The sequence below is a fragment of the Silene latifolia genome, chromosome Y (genome assembly GCF_048544455.1).
Source record: "Silene latifolia isolate original U9 population chromosome Y, ASM4854445v1, whole genome shotgun sequence".
In the NCBI taxonomy this organism is placed as follows: Eukaryota; Viridiplantae; Streptophyta; class Magnoliopsida; order Caryophyllales; family Caryophyllaceae; genus Silene; species Silene latifolia.
This window is the reverse complement of record NC_133538.1, coordinates 345777459-345794293: the sequence shown is the minus strand read 5'-3', so window position 1 is coordinate 345794293 and position 16835 is coordinate 345777459. Positions and strand designations below refer to the sequence as shown.

At 37.6% G+C, this 16835-nt stretch overlaps 1 protein-coding gene across 1 annotated transcript; it reads left to right on the top strand.

Annotated features, from left to right (window-relative positions):
* Positions 1-6889: 6889 nt before the first annotated feature.
* On the top strand, positions 6890-15454 carry LOC141626542 (uncharacterized). Its single transcript, XM_074440293.1, has 7 exons — positions 6890-7224; positions 7317-7366; positions 7492-7557; positions 9603-9860; positions 10647-10811; positions 11639-11672; positions 15374-15454. The coding sequence occupies exons 1-6, from the start codon at positions 6956-6958 to the stop codon at positions 11665-11667; spliced, it is 837 nt and encodes a 278-aa protein (XP_074296394.1). The 5' UTR covers positions 6890-6955; the 3' UTR covers positions 11668-11672; positions 15374-15454.
* The last annotated feature ends 1381 nt before the right edge of the window (positions 15455-16835 follow it).

Here is a 16835-nt window from a genome sequence, read left to right as displayed (position 1 = left end):
TCTTTATCTGGAGAAGCTAACTCGAGGATACTTGTTTGAATCTTATTTAGGTGAAAAATGCATAGTACAACACCACAACTTATTGTTCTGATACTAATACATCAACATATGTTGAATGCGCTTTATTTTATGCAGATCCAAGGCGTGTCATTGTGGAATGAGACAAAAGCCTACTAAGCGTATTATGTATTCGTTCGTCGTGGTTCGTGTAGTCGTTTCTTGTTGTAATCTCTGTTTGTAAGTCTGTGCGCGAAAAAAATAAAGGGCTCTTGCCTTTGTGACAATGTCATTCTACTCTTTATTTTACGACTGTTGTGTTACGATTATTTTGCATTAGAAATGACATTTTCAAGTATTGACGAGAATTTTGTAATAAACACTATGCTCATTAAACCATCTATGATGTAGGTTAGTGACTATGCTTCCGGATGACTGATAACTATGTTCACAGTGGGTGTATAAGTGGCTTGATTATTAAATGCGTAAATGTGGCTGTGGGTAAATTGCTTAGGTGTTTCAATGTCCGTTTTGCCTTATTTTAAGCTACTACATAACGAGTATATCACATTCTTAGGAATTGGCTTCCTTCGTGTTTTACCTACTATACCAATTATTAACGCATCTACTTGGGTGTTTAAAATGACGTGCTTTTTTTCCCGTCAAGGCAACTGGTTTGTACCGACTTACTTTCGCTTAGAATTCCACCGAATTGGGGCACCGCTCCCGATAAGGTAGAGGTGGTAGTCACTGAACCGACACGAAAACAGAACACGAACTTAGCATATTATGGTTAAGATATTGTAGTTAATCTCTATTTAGACGATCTTAACTTAATACGAGAAAAATGTCACCAATTTTATAATAAAAAATTGGCTTTAATGATTAAAAAAACTATAACTATAATTGTCACTTTCTAACAATAAAATGATGGTAACTTTTTATCAGGAGATGTTCACATTTTATCTGTCTTAATATCAAACCGATCTAGTCCTCCCAAATGAAAATTTGCCAAGATACTGCTATTCACTTAAGTAATTGGGTTAACACGGAGACAACACAGAACTTATTCAGGTCGGGATAGGTCTGACTTCTAAGATCTTTCGACAACCCAACAAGAATAACCCATTTATTTAAATTAGTCATAGTTTCATTTGGTTAGCTTGGTAATATAACCGACTTGCTGATAATTAATAATTATTATTCATCATTTGGAGTAATAGGTTAGTAGTGCAGATCCCTGCGAAAGCGCGGTTTTTTAGATCGTTTTTTATAGACATTTAACAATTAAATTGACCGTTAAAAAAATTAATAATGTATAGTAATAAGAGGTAGAAGAAATAAAATTTGACATTTTTAGCATGAATGAAATTGACGATTGAACTAAATTTTTTAATAAAAAAGTTGTTTATTATAAATAAGATTGTCAGTTTTAACATAAATAACACATGATTCTTTTTTATCCGTATAAAATATTTCAGTGAAGTGTATAACTATTATTATAATTTTTGTTAAAAAATACAAAATAACAAATATAAAGAAAAAATGCGAAAACATACACTATTTTAGAGCATGTTTGATCTAATTTGTTGAAAATGAGTTTTTATTTTTCAAGCTTAATTTTCTAAAAGTGTTTTTCAAAAGCATACCAAATTACTGCTTCTTGTAGATACCCGTATCCGTCGATATTGGAATTTATAGAGAACCCGACAAACACCCGATGATGATAGGACACATGTATTCTTTAGTTGTCATTGTCATTATTTGGAGCTCGTTTTACGAGGTAGAATGGGCGTCGTCGATGAAGTATTTTATTAATTTAAATGATATTTAAATTAATGTTTTTAGTGAATTCATTCTGTTAATTTAAATGATATTTAAATTAATGTTTTTAGTAAGTTCATTTTGTTATTTTAAATGATATTTAAAATTAATGTGTTTTTTAAGTGAATTCATTATTCATTTAATTTAAATGATATTTAAATTAAAGTTTTATTTTGAATTTATTTTCTTAAGTTTATTTTATTGAAAATAAAATAAATATTTGATTTGAAAAATCATTTTATGAGAATGTTTGATTTGAAAAGTCATTTATTTCAATTTATTAATTGATTTGAAAAATCGATTTGAAAAGCGAAGAAAACTCGTTTTGAACACTTGTTTTTGAGCTCGATTTTAGCTCGGTTTTTGAGCCCGTTTCCTTTACGAATTGGCACGAATCTCGAGTACATTAACCCACCTAGACCAATACCCATCCACCCATGTTCGAACCCCCATACCATGGCCCAAATCCTCGTCCCAAACCCCTCACAAGCAGCCCACGCATAAACCGAGCCCCCTGTTTTTGCGAGCCAATTCTCGAGCCCAAACCCGCTCCAAACACTACCAAGACCCGTACCCATTAACCCTAACCCATACCCTAGTATCCTACCCATATTATCCTAGCTTAATCACCAAGAAAACCCCCCTCAAACCCTCACAAAAACCGATGGACAGCAGCCATACGGGATTGAGCCCGACTGCCCCCTCCCTCTCTTTTAACCTATTTTAACTCCTTATAAATACGACCCCTTCACCATACATTCATTCCTCTAAGTTCTCCATACATCCTACCATCACCCACAAGCTTTAAACCTCAGAAACAAACCCTAAACATCCTCCAAAAACCCTAAACAAAACCGACACACAAACAGAAACTGTTTGTGTGTCCTCTTCGAAAACCCTTTCGTTCCTCCATCAAAACTCCATAAAAATTCGAGTTTCTTGTTCCTAATTAACCACATAACATCCATCTACATATTAGACAAAGAATTACGAGCCAAATTGCCCTTGAGAGTACACGAAATCCCTCGAAAAACAGAGTGAAATAACACTCTGTTTTCGCGGTTTCTTCTTGTCTGTCCAGTTCTGTTTGTGCTCGTTTTTCGTGCCCATTAACCCAAAACGAGCAGGGGTTGCTTTAAGATCCTTGTTCTCCTCTCTTTCTAGTTTCCAAAACATCTTTCGAATCGAATTTTCGTCGTGAAACGAGGGAGATATCACTGTTTTAAAATCGCTGTCCAGAAACTTTCCAAAACGCGTGTTTGCTTTATTCTTCGTCGACGACGGCCTCTCGAGATAAAATCTACCATCGATTACGACCCAAGACGGTGTCAACGATACATGTAGGTTGAGGGTGCATCAAATCCCCTTTTCTCTCCTTTTTTATTTCGTTTTTTTTTATGCCTTTTTTATAGTTTGTTTTTTGTTTGTTTTCGTTTTGTTTATCGTTTGTTTTAATTAACTATGAAACTAGTTAGTCCGAGTATGAGTTAAAGTACCACTATGAACACCCGCGTTGACTTGAGATGGGAAAAGAAACCGCTACATCTGTCGGTCGTACACCCCCGTCTCATTTACATATCCTCGTGTTCAAAGTAGGGCATAAATAAAACAATTATCTAACTTTGTTCTTCGTTTTCGACCCCCTTTTGTTTCGGCCAAATCGACAGACCCTAGGACCCGTTGTATGTTAGTTTAACCTCTGGTTGTTAACCTATGACGTATTTAGATGACTTTAATTTAATTTAATAACCTAATTAGACACGATAGGTGGCTTTGACGTAAGTTATAAAATCAATCGACGATTCTGTAAATAATTGAATGCATCTCTCTCTTTCACCTAATTTCTCGCTAGTATAAGAGTGCGTGATTAGCACCTTCTTATTGACACTCGATGAGTTAAATTAATTAGCGAATTTGACCTAATTAGACCCTTTAGGCCGTGTGAATGTACCCTCGTGCGACAATCAATCAACATCGTTTTTCTACTCGTTTTCTAACTTGTTTCTTATCCCTTTTCGCAATCACTCGATCTAATCAATGAATCTGACTTAGGAACTAGGTTGGCCTTGTCTTGGCCGTGAGGGTGGCCGTTGGTTTGGGCCGTGGGTTGGCCGTTTTATTTACCTTTCTCGTTTTGTTTTTATACCGTTTGTTTCCTCGTTGTTTCATTGTTTGTAATTTATCGTTGGTTTATCGAGTTGTAATCTTTCAAGTTTGTTTTCTTTTATTGAGTCAAAACCTTTTCTAAAAACCTTAGTCTTGTTTGGTTAGACGGTTGTTCCCCAATGCTTGTAGGAGCGTGGTAAACCGCATGTTGTTTAAAGCAACATGGCCCGGTTTATGCTAATGCATGCTTTGGTGCGTAGCCCTATGTCTAATTCGATGAGATTAAGCGCGAGCACGCATTACGAGGAGTGACCCAAGGACCGTGGGTCATGTGAGCCGTGGGCCACCCTCATGTGCACGGTTTTCAAGGCCCAATGGCCGTGTGTTTTGTGTCGTGTTTTGAGTTGTATGTAGCAATTGTAATTAGATCGAGTTGTAATTTATTTATCGTTGTGTCGGCATGAAATGCCTGGTTTGTAATAGGTAGATCCCAACGGCTCCCCCATTCCCCCTTAAGCCTTGTTTGCTTTCGTTTGAATGTTGCTAGATCAATCAACCCACATGCTAAATTACAACTTTGACAAAGTTAGTTTAGTTGCATCTAAAACGACATAGAAATTGTTGTCACATGATAGGGTTAAAACAACGTTTGCATATCATACATCGTAGTAGCTATGACCTTGTTTGAAATCCGACACTTGACTTAGTAGAGGCCGTTATTGACGGGCGGGGTTGGGTGTCCTTATGGGCTTCCCAACACGTACCCTCACCCCTTACTCAAGATCTATGGTTTGTGGATCCGTCTAAATACCATTGGATTACGAGAGTCATTCTAATCGAGTGATATAGGGTACAAGTCTTTATCTTTAATCACTCGTAGTCGATTGGCTTTATGCTTTTCGATGAAAGGTGTAAAGTTGACTTGAACGGTTCCAAGTTCCCAAAAAACTTGGTGGCGACTCTAATATGTCTTAATTCGATTCGAAAGAACCTCGAGTCGATTATGCCTGGTGTGGATCCCGCGGACGCAGTTCCCGAGGGCCTTGTCCACACTTCTATTTTTATGGTAAAAAAGATGGTTTTTTGGCTTTTGAGAAATTTTTCTTTAACTTTTAAATAATTATATGTTTGACCAAAAAGTGTTTTTAAGTCCAAAAACTCTTTTAAAAGTCAGGCCGAATACACACTTAATAATGTGGGTAAAATTTATGTATAGTTCATAAGATGGGCTAGTGGAAAGACCAGCGGAACACCAATTAGTAGCCCATTATTTATTCATAGTTTAGGATTTAGAAAGGAGCCTAATTATGAGTAAAAATTGTTTAGGCGGAAAAAGTAAGAGAATCTCTTATTCTCTTAGTAGTAAGAGGATTAAAGCTTAGATAGGTTAACGAATTAACCGGGTTAAAAATGAATTGCTTAACAAACAAATGGGTTAAACATGTCGGGTGAAAAATTTAGTGATCAGGCTAAGGGTTAAGTTAAATAACCGAATTATGTAATTAGGTCAGGTTCAGGTTAAGGTAGTGATGACCCGTTTAAAGTTGACACGGACTCGAACACGACATGATCGAAACCGAAATGTTTGTAATTTCAAGTTATCTTTAGCTGGATCATTTTTTGATTGGGTGTTTTCAAATCGGGTCATTCCAGAATAGATACAAGTCAGTTTTACTGGGTGCAAGTCAGGTTAAGATCGTGTTCGATATTCAAATTCAAATCTCATTTGAATTTCGCCATTCGATTCAATTCTAAGAGTCGGATTAGGCTTTCTGGGTCGGGCCAATCAAGACAAATCGATTTTAACTAGTTTAAACATCAAGCCCATAGAACAACACACAGGATGACCCAACATATCAAGCTGTCGATGCTGCGGTATTGGAGGGAGTTGGAGTGGGATGGGGAAGCGTTGGGAGAGACGACAATGGTACGGTCCTCTGGTGTGCAGTGACGCAGCAACGTGATGATATGAGTGTGGTAATGGCGGAAGCTATGGGAGTTTGGCATGGTTTGAGGGAAGCTCTGAAACACGGACAACTTGATGTCGAAGTGGAAAGCGATTGTGTGACGGTGGTGGAAGACCTGAAGAAGAATGCGAAGGGACGAAGTGATTTGCACTTAGTTTATGCGGATATTTTTGTTCTTTGTAATTCGTTTCGTAGTTTTTGCTTTAAGTTTATGCGTAGAAACAATAACAAGGTAGCTCACAAACTAGCTCATTTCGGTCCTTGGACTGAAGGTAGTCGTAGTTGGTCCTCTTCGTTCCCGTCGGACATCATTTGTATGGCGGAACGCGATTCTAATGCTATGAGTTGATTCCCCTTCTGGGGTTTCTTTCAAAAAAAAAAGGGGATATTCTACGGTGTACCCTTGTGGTTTTTGGTTTTCTACATTGTACCCCTCCTTTTTTTATATTCTATGGTGTACCCCTAAACTCTATACATTAGTCTATATCATGACCTTATTTATTGTCTTTGCTAACTTAGTTTCTTAAATGACATATTAAATCGTCAATTTATCATTCCAATTACTCGGTAACCCACTCATTTACTTATTAGTTCGTTGAATTACTCATTAGCCCACGAAATAGTATACGAAACTAACTAAAAGTTCAAAAAATCTTCATTATCATGTCGTGACTCATAACATATGTTTTTAATAGTAGTTGGTGATTATTAAAAGTGATTTATGATGTTTCTCATATACAACGGTGATACAACATTAATAAGTTAGAATAAAGGTCAAAGTATCGTCGTTTGATAATAATAAAGTTAATGAAGAGTTAAACGAGGTTATGATGGAGAAAAACTAAGAAGTTTAGGGGTACAATGTAGATTTAAAAAAAGGAGGAGACAACATGTAAAAATCGAAAAACTCGAAGTCTGCATACACTAGAATATCTCAAAAAAAAAACATATGAATCCTATAAAACCCGGCCCATCTTTTTTCAGTCCATAATTTATTTCGATTTCATCATTACATCAATTCTCCCAACTTCGTCAACCATTTTTCGAACGCATCAGTAAAAATGGAGTCGAAAGGAGCAGACACTGAGAAAACCAACTGGAGCGAAAAAGTAGAAGATCTTCTCGTCTCCGGCGACACTAATTCTGCAATTTCTTACCTCGAAACCCTAATTTCCGATCTCCAAACCCTAAATTCCCCCAATTCTCAATTTCAATTAGTTTCTGCACTTCGTCAACTATCCAAACTTTACTCTTCAATTGGTTTCTCTCTTAAATCCGATCAACTTTCTTCTCAAGCTCAATCCCTTCAACTTCGCTCTCTCTCCTCTTCGTATGTCACTTCAATTTCGTTAATTCTTTTGTTTTCATCGGTTTTTTTTTTAAAATTTTACTCGATTTTTTCGATTTTGTTTTGGATTTTAGTGATGCTTCTCGATGCGATGGTTCGAGTTCAACCAGAGATAATGAGTGTGGTAGTGCTATTTTCGCATAATCGTACATTCCCCCGTCTCAATCATTTGTTTATCTTTTATATCATTTGCGTCTGGTATTTGTAAATGTATGCCCTATGACGGGTGTTTGTGTGTTTTATTTTCAGATAAGGTTGAGTTCGGCGCGGAATCGTCGAGAAGCAATGCAGGTCCTCTGGAATCTTCGGATGATGGTATGTTTGCCTTTGTGGCAGAAATTTTGTTATTGGTTTAAGTTTTACTGTTTTGAGAAGACTAGCAAATTATGATCAGGGATAATTTTTGTGCGCTAGAATTAACATCGCAAATATCCGTCTTAAACAATGAACGGGATCAAATAGATGGATGACATAAAAAACAGAATGCCTAGGGAAGTATTTGACCCGTTTTATACTTAAAAACGGATATGGCCGTCTTAACAGAGACCAACTGAAATAGCAAGTTTTAGTTTGTTGAAGTATTCTGTTGTTGTTTTGGTTGAGTTTCGATTATTGACTTGACTTGAGGTACTTGTTTTATAGTGTTTACTCGATTGGAAGTTCTTAACTATGGGAAGTTCGGACTGTGCAGGCATATTATGTTTATAATGGTGTATTACATTTTAAAGCGTGCTTGGATTTAGGGTAATTATTAAGGTATTACGAGAAAAATAACAAAGGAAGTCAAAAAGTGGAATGGAATGGATAGAATGTCATTCCATAAGGGTATGGATTTGGATACCCATGCCTCTCTAAACTTGTGTCTTGTTTATCTCTCTCTAGGGGGAGACGGAATTGGGAGCTTGGGGGGAGTGCCCTGTATGGGATTCTAGGGATTGGAATGGAGTTAAAATTTATGAAGTATCTAACTCCATTACAATTTATTCGAAAACACTTAACCAAACACCCTTAAATGGTACTAGTGGTAGCCTATAGGAATAGCCTTTATCTTCCTGTCACCAGCATCATTTTCCTTGTTTCTTTTCTTTGTGTTACTTTAGAGACTCGCAGGTTTAGGCTGAGTAGGAGTAAGACCGAGTATTTGAGGTGTCAGTTCACTAACGTGGCGGGGTCGATTCCTTGTTTCTTTTCTTTGTGTTACTTTAGAGACTCGCGGGTTTAGGTTGAGTAGGAGTAAGACCGAGTATTTGAGGTGTCAGTTCACTAACGTGGCGGGGTCGAGATCGACAGAGGTGGGGAGTATTATTTTCGATGGGGATGTTGTTGAGGGGTCAGATTTCTTTATATATCTATGATCTATTATTCAAAAAGATGAAGAGTTAGACGGTGATGTGGCCTACAGAATTAAAGCGGGATGGTTGATATGGAAGAGTGTTTCGGGTTTTTATGCAGTAAAGATATGCCCCAAAGATTAAAGGGAAAATTTTATCGCACGACAATTAGGTGTGCCTTACTTTACGGCCGTGAAACATTGTCACATTTAAAAGATGAGGGTGACGGAGATGCGTATGTTTAGGTGGATGTGCGGCCATACAAGGAAAGATCGATTAAGGAATGAGGTGATTAGGGAAAAGGTAAAAGTGACGCTAATAGGGACAAGATGATGGAAAATCGACTAAGATGGTTTGGCTATGTGAGAAGGAGACCTATGACGCACCTCCTGACTTGCGGAACATAAAAAGTTCCTAGGGGTAGTGGGAGACCGAGACAGACATGGCTGAGAGTGATAGAGCACGACACGAGATTTTTTGGGCTTGAGGAGAGAATGGTGACGGAGAGGGCACAATGGAAGGAAAAGATACATGTGGATTTTTAGTATTTGATGTTATTTGACATATTTAGTATTTTTATTTAATTTTTTTTAAAAAATTTATTCGTTCTTCTCTCCTTTATTACACCTTTTTTACCAATAGCTTTCTTATATATTTTACTTGGTTCACTTGTAAGGTATTTCGGACCCTTAAATTTTATTTTGGTTTTCAAAATCGTTTTAATCTTTATTCTCGATTTAAATTTTAAGTTTTTATAAAAGAAATCCGGACTTCGATTTTAAAACCTATAAGTTTACCTTAACTTTTGTATTATGTTTCACTCTCCCTTTTGTTTTTCATTTTTCCCTTTTCTATTTTTTTTTCCGCATTTTGAGGTGTGCGTTCACGTATGGACGGTTCTAAAGGATGATTCATGTCAGCCGACCCCAAATCATTTTGGGTATTAAGGCTCTGATGTTGTTGTTGTGAGCATTGAAACACCCATGTTTTGTGCATTCGGTGAGATCTTGTTGTTGTCATGTAGGACAGATTGGGAAGCAATGGTGGATCGTGCTCCAGATGAATTGCTATCTGTTTCTCCAAAGATTCCACTTGAACTTGATGTATTTAAACTTTCATTGAGGGACGACACAAAGCCAAAGGTTCCAAAAAGGCGTGGTCGGGGAACCTTCACTTATAGAAAACAGGGACTGTATAGTGATCAGCAAGCTGATGATTGTGGTGGTTATGAATCACCAAATGAGACTGGTCATGAAATTCCAGAAAAAGCTCCAGAAACAAAAAATTGTGAGCTTTACTAATCCTCTAGCACTTATGTATCTTATTTTGTTTACTTTCATATGTTGGAGTCTATCCTTTTAAAAGCGACGATCCCTATCCAGTGAGATGAACATCCATTTTTTTTCTTTATGTTGTTTGCCTTGTTATCCATAGATGAATCAGCTGTGACGTTTTCCTCTGCTCCTTATCGTTCTTGAATGGGATTTATCTTGTGATTGTGGATTTGCATTCAGTTAGGTAGGTGATAGCCTTATAGGGTGTGGAATTACCGTAGAAAACGCGAGTTTGAGTAAAAAATCTACCCGTATTACTATAATAGACTCCTTTGATTAGTTTATCATTTAAGACCCTACATGTCAAACTCTCTATCTACGTTGTTGCTCATTTCTTACCTGTAAGGCTGTAGCAGGAAATTCATGCCTATATGTATGAAAACGCAAGCATGAGTCTTTCCTTTGTGCAGGGATTGAATGATCAAAATCCTAGAAACATTTGGTGAAACATCTTTTTCTCATTCCTCTGCCAACACTTATCCTGCATGTCTTAAAATATATACTACTATGTTTCCTTCTCTGCCTAATATGGAATAAAAAGTTCTGGCTTTGAAATAAATAGAAATTCCAAACCAGCCATGTGAATGGGGTTAAGCAGCTATATCATAATAAGGCATATTTTGTGCATTTGCATTTCTTTCTAAAAAGCCCATTGGTCATATATTTCTTGAATTTTTTGGCGAGTTAATGCACTCTCGCATAATTTGCTGAATTTCTTGATACCTTTTTCTTGTATCAGCAACACATGGTACACGTCGTCATGTCCTTGTCTTGGATGGATTTGACCCAAGAACTACGACGACAGATTTAGAGAAGCTTTATAAAGACTATAGGGATCGTGGCTTTGCTATTCGTTGGGTTAATGATACACTTGCATTGGCTGTGTTTCAAACTCCATCAGTTGGTATGTAATGCTTGAGTTTGGCATTCGATAAGGCTGTATACATATTTTTCAGCCATAAATCCTCTTTTATTGACATTTTACATTTTTTGGTGGAATGTAAAAATTGTATTAATAATCAATGATCACAGCACCATACAAACTATTTGAAAACCCTTCTACTCAACCTCGACAAAACTGAACTCTGCCTATACTCCACTCATACTAATGTTTACATGAATTCAATGGAATTTAACCATCTAGCAGGTACTCGATGTACCTCGATGCACATTCCAACACCTACTCTTAAATCTGCCTTTTACAACATTCTGGATTTCTTGCATAAGGACAATAGGTCTAGGGAGGAACCTATCCATTCTACAACTGTTGCGAGCCTTCAACAGCTGATAAATGAGACCACAAATTGCTGCAAAAATGATCTGCCTCTGCATAAGGGATTTGCATTTGAATTGACAACACCAATCCACAGGATTACCACCTGGTATCTTCACCCCCAGCCAATCATTCAGCAGCTACACATGTTGCTGTACTTGCATTCAAAAAATAGATGAGCATGAGACTCAGGCACCTCAGCACAAACATCACAAGTACCATCAATTCCCATTCCAAATCCAATTAATCTATCTTTGGTGAGGAGCCTTTGCTGTACATACATCCAAGCAATCACACAATGTTTAGGCACATTAAGGGAACACCACACCACAGGGAATCAGGATACCTTAGGTCTAACACCCATCAGCCATTCATAACCAGCATTAGTATACTGGCCACCATTAGAGCACCACTGATTCTGAGTATAACTACTTTTCATCTTGTCTTTGATTTTGCAGATCTGGCGCCAAGTCCAACTGGAATTTAATGAGGGTTTGTAATCCATCCAATTCTGCCCTTTTATATAAATGTGGTTAACCCATTTAATCTACAAGTGATCCTCCTATTGACTAGCACCAACAGTATTTCCCAATCATAGCCTGATTCCAAAACTTGCTTTGAATGATACCTAGCCCACTTGCTTTCTTCTCCTGACACACTGAATCCCATGACACAGGAGGGACCTTCAGAAATTCATCAGTGCCAGACCACAAATAATTTCTACAGATATTCATCAGTTTGGTAATAATAGAGGAAGGTATAATAAAGATCCTTGCCCAGAATGTATGGAGTTCAGACAATACACTCTCGACTAGGATCAATCTACCAGCATAGCTCAGCTTACAAGCACCCCAACCCCTTATTCTCCTAACCAGTTTCTCCACCAGCCTACTGCAATCACCCACTGAGATCCTTTTATAAGTAATTGGAATACCAAGGTATCTAAAGGGAAAGGACCCCTCTCTGAACCCTGAAGCTTGTAAAACTGCCTGAACCAGATTGGGCCTCATGCCATTAAAATGAATATCAGACTTGTCCCTATTTATCTTTAATCCAAAAGCATTAGAGAAAGTAATAAAAGCTCTGTGTAGTGCCATCACAGAATTTAAATCCCCTTGACAAAATAATAAGAGATCATTAGCAAAACATAGGTGGCATAATTGGAGATTTTTGCATAAAGGGTGGAATTTAAAACCATGGTTCTTAGTTACCGCATTCAAGATCCTTGTTAAATATTCCATACAGATTGGGAAAATTAAAGGTGACATAGGATCACCCTGCCTTATCCCTCTTTGACCTATAAAGAAACTAAAACTTGATCCATTCAAAGAAATAGAATAAGTAGGAGTGGTGATGCATTCCATAATCCAACCTATAACTTGTTTAGGAAACCTTAGAACCCTCAACATATGCTCAATGAAGTCCCATTCAATTGAATCATAAGCTTTCGTTAAATCAACCTTCATAATGCATCTAGGAGAATAACTTTTCCTATTATATACCCTCACAAGGTCTTGACACACCAAAATGTTGTCAACAATGTCCCTCCCTTTAATAAATGCACTGTGATTATCACTAATAAGATCAGGTAAGACAAGAGCTAATCTATTGCAGAGGACCTTGGTTATGCATTTGTATAGCACATTGCAACAAACAATGAGCCTAAAATCAGAGACAACAATAGGCCTATCTTTTTTGGGGATTAAAGTCAAAGTGGTAGAGTTCACCTGTTTAAGCACTCTTCCATTCTGAAAGAATTCAATCACCCCAGCTTCAATGTCAGCACCAATAATCCCATATGCATCTTTGAAAAACTGGCTAGTAAAGCCATCTGGCCCTGGAGATTTGGAGATTTAGAGGCTGGAATGGAATGCACTGCAATGTGCATCATGTACTTCTTTAGACGTCACAGTTTCAGAAGGATTTGAATGTGCTCCTGATTCACAGCTTTCCCTTGTCTCACAGTAGGATAATGCACCCTAGTAACAGTTTTATGGGAGCCAAGCAGAGGAGTATAGTATTCCAAGAATGCACTTTCAATACCATCCATATCAGTTCTCAGCACTCCATTCATATCTTCAATCGATAGTATTTTGTTAATCATTCTCCTTAGATATGATTATGGAAATAGTGAGTAGTGCTATTTCCTTCATTCAACCAATGAGTTTTTGCCTTCTGAGCCAAAAAACTATCCCTAGCTGAAGCAAGAGTTTGATAAACCTGTGCAGTATTCCTCTCATCTTCTTGCAGTTGCTTGGGTTCAAATGCAGGGCAATTTGTACATTTATAAGTTGGTGCTGAGCCAATTGAGCACTTGTTTCCACATTAGCATAAGCATTATTATTCAATTCCTTTAGAGGTTGCTTTAGGCTCTTTGTGTTGCTAACACAAGGGTAAGGTTGCGTACATCCGACCCCCCCTTACCCCGCAATTTGCGGGAGCCATTGAAGCACTGGGGTAATGTTGTTGTTGTTGTTGTTAAAGACAAACTATGCGAGTTGAATTTTGTTTTGCCTAGTTGATTGTGATAAAGTTAGCATCTATAACTTCAGCGAGTACTAATAACAAACATGCAAACTTATATGGGTTTCTCGATGATCATCAATATGCAGCTCGTGAAGCCCTTGACAGTGTTCATTGCTCATTTTCGGTTCGTGTGATGGGAGAAGAGGACTCAATAATTAACTCTATTTCAATGAAAGACATCGTTTCTTTTTGTTAGCATTTTCATTTACCTTTTGGGAATATGTATATTTTGGGATTATCTCAAGACACCTAATTTATATCCCCATGGCCACAAGCCACAACCCTTCTCCACAAGTCATACTGATTATTATCCCAAGTCTGGTAAGAAATTTGAAAAATATGTTGGAGAAACTTGGTCGTCGGCAACCCGTCGTAATCACGCGAGACACGTTTTCCTTAAAGAGTAATTCGACCTTTACATTTGCCTCGGGCATCACTAAGGTTGTGTTTGGATTAAGAGATTTGGAGGGTAAAGAAAGGGAGGGAGATTAGAAGATTTAAAATCCCTTGTTTGGATAGTAAATAAGGTGGAGAGAAATGGAGGCGGAGTGATTTGAAGGGCTTCATTTTCCCTCCTCTAAGGCAAATCAAAATCTCTTTACAATAGGCAAGATTTGGAAGGAAATTGTATCCAAACACCCACATCCCATTATCCCTCCCCTTCCCTTCGCTTCCTATCTCTTTCCCCTTCTCCCTCCCCTCTAACGGTTCCTTCTCATCCTAGGCAAATAAAGCAAGAGACTGCAAATGGAGTTTCGTGTGATGTTTGTTTTTTAGTCAGAAAAAGTTCCGGATTTCTCCTTGGTTTGTTCATGTGGCATATAGTATGTATTATATGTACATCATGTCCTCTTAGGTATATTCAAAACGGATGATATGCATCATCCAATGGTCCCTTTTTAGACTAATATTGACAGTTTTTAACATAAACCGGCATCATCCAACTTCTGCTCACCAAAATTAATAGGAATATTTATAATAGTTGGGCCTCAACCATCACCTTAAGATTTTGGTTGAGGCCCAACTATTATAAATATTCCTATTAAAAATAACAAAGTACACGCCAAAATAACAAAGTACACGAACGGGGCCTCAGGGCCAGTTAGCCGGCCGTTAGCCCATCACGGACGCCGTCCACGCCGAAGCAAGAGGCATAAACAAGTTGGAAAAGCAAGCATAAATGGCCAAGTAAAATTGCAAAAGCATTTACAAAAGCAAAATGCTCTTCCAGTTGGTGCACCAGCCGTCGGTCAACCACCAGAGCCAAGACCACGACCCAAAATCCGAATAAAAGCAACTTATTCACTTAGGCATAAATTGCATCAATGCCAATCCTTTGTTTTCACTTGTTTAAAAAGTTGTTAACTCGATAATTGTTTGTATATGAGCGTGTGCTCCACACTCCCGAACTCACATTATGGAGATTCGAGCTCACTTGACTTTGACCGAATCCCAATTACACTCAAATGAATCCGGTGATTCACTTAAGTCACCAAAAGTGTATTTAATGATGGATGTATATGTAAAGAAGGGGTAGAAGTAGACACATCTATGTCGTCGTACACTTGTACATGAATAAGTTGGAAAATGAACTTTCTGCACATATAACGTAACTGCAAGTGTAACTAATTTTAAGGCTGCACTGAATATGGTTACTGTCCTTCTAGATTTGGATCCTCCTCGCCAACGACCCAAGACATCTGCTCGGACAGCGCAGAGGCTCATTGCCCAGGAGTTGGGAGTGAAGTTACCTTCTACTTTTGGCTCCAAAGAGCTTAGAAGTTGGGAAGATGCTAGAAGGAATCGAATTGTTACCAGGCAAAATTTGAGGGATGAAGCGTGGGGTTCAGATGATACAAAGTAAGATTGTCCAACTTACCTTAATTTTGTAACTTAATCATTCATTTGTTATTACATGCTTTGAATGATCATTTTTCTGCTGTTTGATGTGAGTACTTGTTATTACATGCTTCGTAATGAAGTGAGGCCTGTACAGTGTTACCATGATTTGACAAGTCGTGTTCTTCATTGTGTAACTGAGGAATTGGGACATATAGACAACGTCACAGTTCAAGAAATAGCAGTTAATGTATTATACAACTAGATGTATATACAACTTATTTAATGTAGTTGAGCTTTGTTATAAAGTTATCGAGCTCTACTAACAAAATTATCGAGTTATGATACAAAGTTATTGAGCTTAACAGAATAATTATTAAGTTCAATAACTTTATAAAATAGCTCAATAACTTGTAATATAGCTCAATAACTTTGTGTAAGAGCTCAACAACTTTGAGGCGGTTGTACAATGCTACTATACAACTGGTTGTAGGATAGTATTTGTGAAGAAATAGTGGTTTTGTTTGTTTTCAAAATTTTCTTTCTAGTGTTTCTGTTTCCGGAAGATGAAGACGGGAAGGAAAAGGGTGATGCTGGTTGTTGTAACGGAGGCGTCCCGTTACCCAAACAGTTAATTGATAAGGCGATAAGAATAATAAATAATGAATGTCAATAAAGTTGACACAAAGATTTACGTGGTTCACCAGTAAAATAACTGGCTACGTCCACCCTGCGAGGAGATCAAATTTCACTATAGTGGAGAAAATAGTACATCGACTGGCCAGACACACGCAATATGAGCCAAAAGTATACCCTATTCTACCAACAAATATAGTAGTCTCAAAAGGAACAAAAGAGACTACCCCAATAAGACGAAGGACAAATAATCTTGAGGCCTACCAAGATCTGAACAAACTCCTCCGATCTTTAATGACAGACGAACAACAATAATAGAGCCCAGAACAAACTGAGTTTTCTTCTACAGAAGGAACCTCACAAATCGACCCTCTTTATTGTGCTCTCAAACCTCTCTCTTAATTAACCTAGAATAAAACTTGGGTCTTTATATATTTATTCCACCCGACATAAAATATCTAGACTAATAAGAAATAAAATAATAGGAAATTATTAAATAATTTCCTAATCCACCGGAAACTCACGCACGAATCTCACGCACAAAACAATTAGGAAATCTCTAGTGGGACTCACACCCACTAAGTTTCCAATGCTAAATTGCTAAGTATGCAGCTACTCATGCGACCTGTAGACCAATATGTAATACTCGCGCAT